This window comes from Aplysia californica, unplaced genomic scaffold (assembly GCF_000002075.1).
Source record: "Aplysia californica isolate F4 #8 unplaced genomic scaffold, AplCal3.0 scaffold00633, whole genome shotgun sequence".
NCBI classification, from domain to species: Eukaryota; Metazoa; Mollusca; class Gastropoda; order Aplysiida; family Aplysiidae; genus Aplysia; species Aplysia californica.
The window spans coordinates 70,038-83,248 of record NW_004797903.1 but is presented as its reverse complement, the minus strand read 5'-3'; the positions used below and the strand labels follow the sequence as shown (position 1 = coordinate 83,248).

The window sequence follows — 13,211 nt, the reverse complement described above, 5'->3', positions numbered from 1 at the left end:
CCCCTCCTTCCTCAGGCATCGATCTGTTGCTGGTGGCTGCCCATGAGTTTGGCCACGCCCTTGGTCTGGGCCACAGCGAGAAGCCCAGCGCCCTCATGTACCCGTGGTATATGGGCTTCGAGGGAGAGTTTGAACTGCCACACGATGACTGGCAGGGCATCACCAATCTCTACGGTAATGACTGCTTGGGGACCTAATTGTTGTTGTTGTTGTTGGTGGGGATAGTGGTAATGGTGGTGGAGGTGGTGTTTTTTTTACTCTTCTTCTTTTTCCTTTTCCTTGTTGTCATGGTAACATTATCCTTATCATGATGCAACGGTCAGTTCTTTGCTCAGATGCTCTAAAAAAAAAAATTTCTTTGTATTACTTTAGTCTTTCCCCATCACCCATCTGGTCACTGTTCAGGCTTTCAAAGTGGGTGGTTGGCGGGTGCTCTGGTGTGGTTTACTCCTTCTTTCCTATCAAACATCTATCATCCTTATCTCTCCTCCTTTTTTGCGTTTGTTACTCTCTTGTAACCCATTTATTATTCGGCACTTATATGACCTTATTGTGTTGCAAGTGCTGTAAAACTTTTACTAAAACTAAAACAGGCTTTCCAAGTAAGTTGCTCTGAATCAGGCCCTACCCTGCCTCATTTGCCTTCAATTTCACCAGACAGAGAAAAATGTTCAAGGTTTTTATGTTGATTTAAGTCTCCCAGAATCTGCATTTTGTCTCCTTCTAATTGTTTTTATTTATAAATTGGCCCATGTTGGCTGCTTTAAGGGGGCTCCAGTGGCTAAGTGAGTAGTGAGTTTTGACTCAAGCAATGTCAAGCAAGTGTCGGTGACACGGTGATCAGATGGGTGATCAGATAGGTGGTCACTGGAGTGTGTCCTTGAGCAAGACGCGACAAATTACAGGGCGCTGCACAGTGGCGACCGACAGTGGCATTGTTTGTAAACTGTTCTGTATTTGTGTAATAGTGTGTATTTACGTATGTATTAATGTATGTATTTATGTATGTATGTATTTATAATTATTATTTACGTATGTATGTTTGCCATTGTAAAACAAAGTATCTTTCTGGGACAAATAAAAGTGTAATTTATTATTATTATTATTATTATTATTATTATTATTATTATTATTATTACTATTATTATTACCTCATTCGATTCCTTTTCCTTCCAGGAAATTTGGAAAGGTTAATGTACAAAGCATGAAACAGGTAACAACTGAGGTAACAGGCAACATGTAACACTCAAGCAACGTCTCTAATGTCAAATACTTTGCTCTTTTCAACCCCAGGCACAGGCATCAAGGACCGAACATTCCCAGAGAGAGAAAAAGGCAAAGTGAAGTATAAGCCCAACGTGCCCGACGGCAAACCCGTGTACCCAGAGCCCACTTCCCCCACCGCGGGAGACGGCCCACCAGACCCCTGCAACAGCCACATCGATGCCCTGACCGTCATCAGGACGGAAATCTTCTTGTTCATCGGAAAGGTATCGACAAAGTTATTTTAATATTATAGTTTGTAAAACGCATAGAGCTTGCTGTCATTGGTCAAGCGGGGATATGTGCTATACAAATGCTATTTATTATTATCATTATTATTATTATTATTATTGTTATTATTATTACTATTATTATTATTATCATTATTATTATTATTATCATCATTATTATCATTATTATTATTATTAATAATAATAATAATTATTATTATTATTATTATTATAAGTGAATCGATCCTTATCAACGGATTTTTAAAAAACTTTACATGGCATAAGGAGGAAGATGGATTTTCTATGTGCACTGTGTACTTCCCAGGAGGTTAAGATTGTTTCAGAATGCTATCAGGTCTGCTGGGGCAATAATATGGATTGTAAAACGCATAAAGCTTGCTGCTGAGCGGGAATTTGTGCTATACAAATGCTATCTATTATTATTATTATTATTATTATTATCATTTTCATGGTAGTTGATCTATTTAGTCATGAAGAAAATGTACTGATAGCTGAACGTATCGATAGATTTTGTCGTAGCTTTTCGTGGAATAGTATAGCAGATGGTTGTCCCTGTTTCACTGGGATCTGTCCATCAGTTGCTGGAGAAACTCTTTTATTGTAAATTCAAAACAGCACAAACAATATATATATAAGAAACATTTTTTTCTTCTGGGAAGGTCCCATATGTGACAAGGTTTACTGTTGTGAAAACCGTCAATCAAATCTAATATCATACAGAGATAAGTTGTGGTTTTTAAAAAAAATTTTTAATATATGGGAGTTTAAAAAATACAATTTTATACTTCATTAAAATAAAGTGAGTGGTTTTTTTTCAATTTCAAACTTTTAGCTCTTGTCCAGATACCAACTTTCAATTCCTTCATGCAAATTGGCATTTCAGTATATATATATAACAGTTGTTGTATTGCTATACTTGCTGCACAAAACAAAACAAGAGGAGGAAATCCACACTGGGGAAAAGGATAATTCTTCATCCAAAACCTGGAAACATGAACATACAAATAAACAAACATACGAATAAACAAACATACGAATAAACAAACATACGAATAAACAAACATACGAATAAACAAACATACAAATAAACAAACATACGAATAAACAAACATACGAATAAACAAACATACGAATAAACAAACATACGAATAAACAAACATACGAATAAACAAACATACGAATAAACAAACATACGAATAAACAAACATACGAATAAACAAACATACGAATAAACAAACATACTCAAGACAGTTGTTTGGTCAACTGAACTTCTCTGGCAGAATAAATTGTACAGAGAGAGCTTGTAAAAAACGAAATATTAATCCACTTGAAATTTGAGTTTTCACTTACCTCCCATGCCTCTCTCCCAATAGAAATGAGTAAATGAGCCATATTTAACTCTCTCTCTATTCCTTTGTCCCACAGTGGTTTTGGCGTTTGGGACCTCAGAAGCTCATCAACAAGCCGGTGGAGATCCACAAGTTCTGGTACGGACTGCCCAAAGATCTGGAGAGAATTGATGCTGTCTTTGAACGTCCTGACAACAAGATCGTCTTCTTCTCTGGTAAGTTCAGAGGAGCTGAGAGACTTTCACTTTGTAAGTCATAGAATGATGATTGCAACAAATAAAAAAGATATATCTTGCATTTGAAATCAAACTTGTAGAAAGAAAAGGAAATATAGGTGAAACGAGTTTGAAGAGATTTTCGCTGTCTGGAGAATGCTGAAAATGAGGAAACTGAATTTTTTTTAATTGAAAGAGATTCTTTTTCTTTTTCATTTTGGGCAATGTATCCGGATTATTTTATGTTCACTATATTTTGTTTTTGGAATTAAAACTGATAAATGCAATAAAATAAAAATTATGGTATAGAATGTTCATACCATATAATGAAACAAAACTTAAAGAAGTAAAATGTAGTAGATGTTCCTGCTATTTCAACGAAGACAATTCTCATCTTCCCTCACAACAGGAGACCGCTTCTGGGTGTTCAACGCCAACCACCTTCTGTCCAGGTTCCCGGTAGAAGGTCGACCAATCACAGAGTTCAACATTCCGGCCGACGTGAAGAAGATCGACGCGGCCTTCCAGTGGAGTTACAACAAACGGACGTACCTGGTGAGCGGAGACATGTACTGGAAGATGGACGAGAACAACAGCTTTGTGGAGTACGACTACCCGCGCGACATGGGCACCTGGAAGGGCGTGCCAGTCCCAGTGGACGCTGCCTTCATGGATCAATCCGGTGAGGGCTTGTGGTTATGTCGCTCGCTCGCACTGACTGGCACACTTTGTCGTCTTGTCCTTTTCTTCTCTAATTGCCCAGCACTGCTCGTCTTGAGAAAATGAAATTCTATTAAAAACAGTTTTTAAAAAAGAAAGAAAGAAATCCTAGCCTATGAAGATGTGGCATTGTGGAGAAGTTAAGCACTCAGACTGACACTTTTTGTTTTCTTGTCCTTTTCTTCTCTAGTTTCCCAGCACTGCTTTCCTTGAGAAGATGAAATCTTATTAAAAACAATTATTTTAAAATAAAATAATAAATCCTGTTTAGATGTAGCATTGTGGTGAAAATAATAAAATCGAAGCAACAGACATCTTTCCTCCCATAGGGTGATTTTTATTTAAATGTTATGATAACAGAAATAAATTTTTTTTCATGAATTTTACTGAAACTGTTGATCCTGGGCCCTCAAAAAAAAGAGTAAATTTTCAGTTAAAAAGGGCAGTAAAGCTTTGGAAGTTACCAAACTTTGGTGGCTGTTTTCTTGTTCATTCAATATATATACGACACCCCTCACTTCCTTCAATGGCAAGTATCTCAACATCCGTTCAAGGTAGATGGACTTTTTCATCTAAAACAAAATGAATGGAGGAGATTTAGGATTATACCAATAACTCTATATGCCCAAATATTGACAACCCCCTGATCCCAGCGTGTTGTGACACATGTAAAAAGCTTGGTGACCAACCGTACTGAGGCTTGAAGACCACTCATCTTCTAGCTGCTGCCTATTTTTGCAAAAAAAACAACTTTCCTGTCTTGAACACTTACAGTATCGAAGGCTCGTATAGTGAAAAACCCTCAAGTACCGCACCAGTTTAGAATGCTGAAGCCATGGTAGAATGTTTTTTAAATCGAAGAAACCTCGGCAGCCCAAGAAACACGCTTTAAAAATTCATAGAGGTTCATCAGCCAGTAAGTTATCATATATAGTGACTCCCTTTGGTATTTGTTTCAGTGCAGTGCATCCATTCGTTGTTTAATTATGTTTCGTGTGCCTAGTTGCAACGGCGACTAAAGTCACCTGCGGCAGTAAGGGCATACTTCGGCCTGGCGACTAAAGTTACTGAGGGTACTGTAAGTGTTAAGATACATGTAGAAAATATTGTTTTCTGTCAAACGCCAGACTCATAAATGAACAATAGCTGTTGATTTTGTTTGATGAACAATGAGAAGTGTGTAAGTGAGATTTACAGAAAGGTGTACTTCTATGTTTAGAGGCAGACGTCAACATCTGGAGTATTCTTACATCTAGTCCTGTTATCCTTTTGTCTCAGTTACTGAAAGGCGTAGATGGTTATAAAAAAGTATTGGTAAAGTGAAAGACCCCATCTGTATTTGGCTGCTAACTAGACCTCGAAACCCCCCCTCCCCCTCCCTTTTGTATTTCTGCAATTTTGTGGTTTCTAATGTAATGTTCATTCCGTTTTTCATGTATCTTAAAGACAGATGACATTTTAACTTTGAATTTAATGATTCTTGGAATTGCAAACCTTATGATTTTATTTTCTCTCTTCTTTTAATTATTTTTTGGGGAAAAGTTGAGTTCAGCTAAAATGCTGGAAATTTTTTTTTCTACAGATAAAAATCTCTCTATTTCTGCTGTGTAAAAATGTTGCAAATTCAGAATTAACTAAGGAAAAAAGAAAAAAAAGTGGTAATTGGGTCGTTCAATGTTCTTCTTTGGTGGAATTTCCAACAGGTACAACGATCTTCTTCCAAGGTCTGGACTACTGGCAGTTTTACGACATGAAAATGCGAGTTCAGAGGGGTTACCCGAGGCGGATTTCCCATTACTGGTCGCAGTGTGCGGAGAACCTCTCAGAACGGGAAGAGAATCTTGCACTGGAAAGGGACAGAAATCTGGAGGTGAAGACGAGTCCTCTTGACAAAGGAGAAGGGGATACGAACTTGCAGGATGCGGAGCCACTCAACAGTGATGATGGCTCCACCAAGAAAGACGATGGAAATGGATGCACTTTTCTGTACCTTAACAGTCTGATGGTGATCCTTACATTATTAACGCACTATGTTTAGATCAAGGAATTGTTTTGTGGTCCACAAAATGTTCTGTAACTTGTGGGGGGAAAAAAGTTTGGTACTGATTTCCCCACCAAACTCTTTATCCCTTTTCAAAGTCCATTGTTGACCCTATTTGTGGTAGTAGAGTATTCAGATTAGCAGAAAGCTGCTTAATAGACACATGGGCAACAGTCCTGACTCACAAATAAAGGTCTGATTTTGATAATTTATTTTTACTCATTCTTCCTTGTCATCCGACATCTTATGGTGATTGTATGCAATCTGTGACTGTTTCTACTCCTTTACAAATTGTTAAGAAAATAAACAAGCAATATGTGTTAACGTCTACAAGGTAACAAAAAATAAAATAGGTCCTATAATTTTCTGGAACTTTTCTATGAGAAAAAATGTCTGAGTAACTTTTCTATGAGAAAGAAATGTCTGTGTTGGTTATTTTGTCAGTTTTCTGTACCTAGTAGTGTTTTTTTATGGGTTCAATGGTCAGAGCTCTGTTGTCAGAGCTGAAAAGGAGATGCAGACGACATTTGACAAAAATGTAATTTTGGTTTCAAAGTTAGTAACAATCCATCCTCCAATGTATTCCAGTATTGCTCTTGTGACAACATACTTTGGATGAAACCTGCTTACATACAAACAAATCTCTGTCAATGGACTTTTTAAAAAGCCCTCAATTCCCATTATCATTAGATTTCCTTTTGTATAAATACAAATAGATGCTGGTCCAGAAAAACTAGGAGTGTTGTGTCGTTTGAAACTTACTCTCCAAACCATTTCTTTCCGTATATGTGGGAGGTTTCATTTTCAAAACACCTCAATATTTAAAGGAGTTTTACTTATTTTATTAAAGCACAAAATATAAGAAAAATACATTTGAAGGGAGGCAACTACTTTTTTATAGCTTTTATTTTTAAGGCAAGCATATGTCATATAAAGTGATATACACAGGTTGCTGAAATAGAGAAATGAATTGACAGGTAGATGGGGTTTGTGGTATCAACCAAATTCACTCATCCTCTGACAGTATTCATCGAATAAAGCAAACAGTCGAACGATTCGATTTTAATAGAAAATAGTATGTAATACAGAGAGCATTGTACATTTTCTTTTCCAAACCATATTTATACACCATAATCATTCTGGGTAGCCTACTCGGAGACCACGAATGTTCTCAGTTGACACGGCACAAACTAAGCCACTAATTTGTAGGACAAGAAGATTCTCTTTGTCCTCTCGGTGAGAAATACACATTGCCCTAAGAATTTTACATCCGGAAAGCTTTTGGCTGGAAGTTCAGATTACAGCAGAACTTGAGGTTCACAAACCAAACAGCAGAACTTAAGGTTCACAAACGTCTTTACGTATGGAAATACATTTTTTAAAAAGCTGTTTAATCGTGGGTTCATACAAAAAGTTGTTTGCGAATAACCCCCCCCCCCCCCGACCCTCTCAATGTATAATGATTTTGTTTTTCCCTAAAGTGTCTCCAGTTCGTTGTACAAACTGGCTTGTGCCTTCAGCGGTACACGGGGAAGTCACATTGATGATTCTTTCTTGTATACCACACCTTCAGCCTCGAGTTTTTTAATGATCTTTTATGACAATATTTTATGACTTGTAAATTGACTGCAGAGACACCCGATTCCTTTGTGCTTTTGTTTGTAAGGAGCTATGTGCAATGTTTGTTTTTTTCATGGTCATGTTGTAAACCTTTGGGGGTTTTTTGGTGGGGGTTTTTTCATTGCTACATTGTCAATCTCAATCATGTTCTTTGTTTATGATTTCGTTCCATTGATCACATTTCTTGTAGAGTTTCTACTCAATTCTTGATACATTTTCATTTCCCTGCACATTTCATAAGTGTTTTGGTACACCTGAGTATTTTATTGATTCGCATAAGTTTCTTGAAGTCGTGTGGTTGAATTGGTTTGAAGTGCTTCTCGGATCTATGTTGCTTAATATGTATACAGATGCGCTGTACAAATTTTTATTTCAAATGTAAGCTGTTTTGTATGTCTGCATATTTATTTTTAGACACATAGGGGGAAGGGGGGTTGGGGACAACAGAATTTTTGATAAAACCACTTATGGAAATGCAAGAAATATTTTGTACTTAAAAACTGTAGTACAAATTTCACAGATAGCCTAAAAATATTAACGAGTAATGGATTGGGGATGAGCAAATAAAGGGAAATAAAAAGTATTTACTTTGATTATTTTAAATACTTCAAAATACCATTTCTGCCCGCCAACTTGCCAGAGTGATGAGGGCTGCTGTCTGCCAGAGCCACAGTATTTACTGGACGTGTGCTGGTCAAAAGTTGGCTGTTGACCATCAGTGCATGGTCTGGTGGGTCGGTCACTCATTCTCTTCATTATATTATATACGGTCAAAACTTTCAGCCCTTCTTAACATTAGCCTCTCTGTGGCACATCAATCAATAATATATGTTCTATTTAAAGCTCTATTATTTATGTAAAGTATTCATATTTGTTGCTACATACAGTTTTACAATGAAAGTATGAATTTACACCCATTACTTACTAGTCGGCCTGTGTACAAGTATTATGCCTGCCTGTTCAGCCTCCTGTCATTGTGATAAACTGTCCTACCACTTGTCCGCTATTTATTTTTGTGAACCACTCATTCTACATGTCATATGTCACTTTTTTTTTTGTATTTTTTTTTCTTTCGGTCACCTCGACATATTATTGTGTAGTAACAAGTTTTGTATGAAGAGTTAGCTGTTGTCAGTCACTTCCTTTAGACCATTAGGAGAATTTGTGGCACGCTTCCCACATTCATGTCCATTTTGTACATTTTTGTATTGTTTTGTGTTCTTCTTTTTCGATTAATTAAGAACAATACTTAGTTCTGAGGAAGTAATTTCCTATCTCCATGTCAACATCTTTGAACCATAGACGTAAAAGTTATTGCATGAGTTAACTTTGAGCAGCCGAGGACAGGCGTAGAAAGTGTTTAGCTCAAGATCATATCCTGGTATGTGTGATGTGTAAATGATGATTTTTGCTTGACGATGATATTAATTACGGCATTATAGCAGAATCACTACATAATTTACAAGGCCTGCTATGATTTTATTATTGGAGTTCAGCCTTGTCTTTCATGCATGTGTCCTACTTGCTTTGTGTAATGGCTTGGTGGAGCCTCACCGCTGTAAGCTGACAAAACGCTTTTTTCTTAATCACAGCACTTTCGAAATAAAGAGCTTTTTTGTCAGTGTAACCATTTTAAAAGGCGTTCTTTCGAAATTTGAATTTTGATTTATTATGATATTCAAAAACTAGTCACACTTTCATTTTACCTTTTTCACCCAATGAGGGTAAATGATCAGGCTTTCGATTTAGCAAATAATTTGGGACCCAAAATGAAAAAAGGCGTTTTGCCAGCTAAGGGCAACTCATTAAGTATTCAAACATTCTCTGTTGGCACAGCTGATAATCTTTGTGTGTACTTTTATAGGTGCGAGCCACTTTTGTCAAGTCTGTGTTATACGGTACATATAGCGAAGCTTTTAGATGATCAGTAGAGCTTTTAGTCATTAGTTATTAACAGACTAGAGAAACATACGGTAAATCGTTGAAGCATTTCATCAGTTTAATTTAAAATGCAGTTGGAATTTCTGAAGGAGAGAGAGTGAGATTTGAAATTTCTACTGTTGCTAAGTTTTGAAAAGAGAGGAATTCTCATTTTAAAATCTTTTGTGAAATTATTGTAGTAGTACTCATTGTGTCAATTGCTCTCATTTATTCTTTTCTTCAATTCAAAAACTAGCGTAATAAATCAGCATGCATATATACATGATTCATATATTGTAGTGGCTGCCTTGTCATATTCAAACAAATTTTCATAACCATGGCATAATATGGACAGTTGGTCAAGGTTGTCACACTTCAGTTAGGAGGTAGCCTATAGGGTACAGAATGCTGTCAGTATTTCAATGGAAAGTTTTCACCAAATAGGCCCGTGATTCGCTGTCTCATTTATTATTTCACCAGAAGTCATACCAGATCCATTTTCATGATGACAACAGGAGTTAAAAAATTACAATTTTATGGATATTAACAATGTGAAGGAGCACAAGGTGACCAATGCTGTAGATAATTCATTTTTATGGTATATTATCTTATACAATAACGTTCTACCTGAACAAAGTACTTTTAATGATACATTTTTTTTTTTACAGTGAGTACTAAGTAAATTATTGCATGAATGATCCTATGATGTGAACGGTGCTATTTACTCTACAAAGAACTTACATTTAAAGTTTTGGATTTTTCTAGCTCAGAATGACTATATACAACCGTACCTTGTAACCGTCAACATAAACTGACCAAAACCCACTCCAAAATGTTTTGAATTTTGAATTGTTCTTAATAATGTGAGGGGAAATATTGCCCTTTTTCCTGATACAAAACTCTGTGAAGCATAGTGTGAGATGTATGAGCGAATGTCCTTATGTGTGCAACTGGTGCGTAGCCTACCGATATTTCAGATGGAGCAAGGGATTGGTGTTCCTACATGAATATACACATTCATCTGAAAATACAGTAGAATAAGTTAAGTGTGCGCAACATTTTAAAAGAACTTTTTCTGAAGTCATGTTCCCAACTGTTAGATCTAGTGACTAGAAAAAAAGTTTACAAAGTCTACTACTGTCTTTTCCTGTTACAAAGCTGATGATTTTATGAAAAAAAATTAAATTCCCCGAATGAGCAGTTTTAATTTAAGGCCATTCAATGAAAGCCACTGGAACTACATGTACTAGGGTCAACTGCTCGTGGTTTTGTTTGTTTTGAATTAATATTTTCACGCTTAATTTGTAGTATTGTGTAGAAGGCAATGTCTTTAAATTTCAGCATTACAAACATTCAGCCTACTTAATTAGAAAACATTTTTTTTTAAATGATAGATTAAATTATTAAATTGTGCATAAATTTATTATTTTAGGTGTTAACGCTTTGCCATCACAAGCATTTTGGGGGAAATCCAAAGAAACTTGGTGGTAAAAATCGCAGATCGGTGAGACGTGACGACAAAGTGTTAATTCAAGGGTTACTGAGATGTACTTCTGTACTTGAGTTTTGGCTTTTTCTGGTGTGAGCTTGTTGTTTAAGTTTAACCAATTTTGTCTCTGTGCAGTTCAGAAATAAAGAAAGCACGAATGTAGCATTTGTTTGGCTTTACTGTGTATGTGTGATTCCCTCCGGGACAGTGACACAGACTGTAGTGTCTTTAGGCTATTCTCAAAGTGGGGTGGGGACATTTCTCGTTCAAGCAGAGTAGAATTGTAAATGGGCTGATTCATGTCACGCTCATAACTGTGCCTGATCTACAACAGGGAACTGCTGTTTTTCTTTCCTATTCCTTACTATTGTCATTTTCCTCTACTTCTTTTGTTGTGACCCGCTATTTCCGGGGTGCCTTGATAGTAGAAGCAGACTTTGTGCTGTTGAAGCTAGAGAGGTGAGCAGAGTAAGTCTGATTCCCTGTAAAGACTTCTCTGTTGACACCCACCCCTTGGCGCTCATATGACCTTATGCAGTTGCGAGCGCCGTAAAACCCTCTACTATAATAAAAAAATAAAGAGTGTGTGTGTGTGTTTGTGTGAGAGTGTGTGTGTGTGTTTGTGTGAGAATGTGTGTGTGTGTGTGTGTGTGTGTGCGTGTGTGTGTGTGTGTGTGTATATGTGTGTGTGTGTGTGCTACTTCTTTCCTATCAAACATCTTTCATCTCTTTCTCTCCTCCTTTTTCTTTGTTTTTGTTATTCTGTAACCTTTGGCACATATATGACCAAATTGTGTTGCAAGTGCTGTAAAACGGTATTTATCTTTGTCGAGATAACAACAGATACCAACTGATAACTAATACTAATACCAACAAAATAACAACAAATATCAACACAAACGTCCTCATTTAGTTGCTTTTACTTGGTTGGTAATGTAGTCTACATCGGTATATATCTTTGTCGAAATAACAACAAATAACAACTGTTAACAACAAATAACAACAGATAACAGATAACAACACATAAAAACTGATACCAATAAACAACAACAGATAACAACAGATAACAACAAATAACAACAGATAACAACACATAACAACTGATACCAATAAATAACAACAGGATTTGTCAGATTTAGGCTACACAATCATTCAGGAAATTTATACGATATTTTAAATCTTTTAATGAATTTAATGTTAATGTCTCAAAATGTCAAGTCATGTCATGAACATTGGTGAGAAAAAAGATATGAAGTGACAGGATTACTGTTTGTTACTTTTGATTTTACTTTCGATTTGAATTTTTTTTTTTTTTTTAAGGGACTGGTAGTTGCTTGGAGCTGTGCACCTACTAAAGTAGGGGCCTTGTTGACCACATGAATATTGGTTTTTGAGGCTGGAGTCAAAGTATTTTTGTGTTATCAGTTGTTATTTGTTGTTATCAGTTGTTATCTGTTGTTATCTGTTGTTATCTCGACAATGATAAATACCTCCATAAAACGCTTACTAAAACTAAAAACGGTCAACAAGAAATACACTTTACAGTTATTGAGCCAAAGCACCCGCTTTGATTCTCAGTGCCCATCAAGACTAGCAGAGAAGAATGCAACGTCTGTATAGAAAAGGACAGAACTACCTGAGTGTGTTTTTTAGGCCACACTTCACTTCTTAGCACCAAAATCTACAATTAAGTTGTTTTAACTTGTTTGTTCTCATTTTCTCAAAGTATTCCATTCAAGGATTTAAAATTTTAATATTTTTTTCAATTTTGGGAATCATTATCAGTTACATAATAAAATGGCAAATTAGGTTAGGGTGAAACTGTGCTATTTGAAGGACCATTTTCAAAAGCTAAAAACTCAAAAAATACATGTATTTGAAATAATCTGCACCCAAATCTTAGGAAAATGATGCTAGCTTTTTTAAAAACAGTGAATACTAATAATTTTATTACTTTTAGAAGACTTGCATATTAGTAAATGACAAAAACAGTCAAAATAACGAAGTAAAAAAATCATTAGATTTGCTAGGCGGATTGGAAAAAACATTTGTGTCACGACGCAGTGGAATCAGGTGTTCGTCAATTTTGCGGCATGTGAAGTTATTGGTATCATCTTGAAGGTTGTTCATATGTCTTGTTTTGACTGTAAAAAAATACCAATCTATCTTGAATAGAAGATGAAATATTTATTTGTGATTGAAGGAGGTAAGGGTCGCTAGGTATCAGATGTAAAATTAGCGAGAAAATGGCTGCCAAAGTTTGGTGACTTTCAAAGCTTGAGAGTCCTTGAGAACTAAAAATCTGCAATTTTTGTGCCTTTAATCAGCATTTTTCAATAAATT

At 36.0% G+C, this 13,211-nt stretch overlaps 1 protein-coding gene across 1 annotated transcript; it reads left to right on the top strand.

Moving 5' to 3' along the window:
- Positions 1-15: 15 nt before the first annotated feature.
- On the top strand, positions 16-11,030 carry LOC101848145 (the record flags this gene model as incomplete). The annotated part of the gene is given in 5 exon segments (XM_005107807.2): positions 16-174; positions 1,294-1,490; positions 2,940-3,078; positions 3,488-3,760; positions 5,502-11,030. Coding segments are annotated over 5 exon segments (1,103 nt in total), but the record flags the coding sequence as incomplete, so codon positions are not given.
- Positions 11,031-13,211: the final 2,181 nt, after the last annotated feature.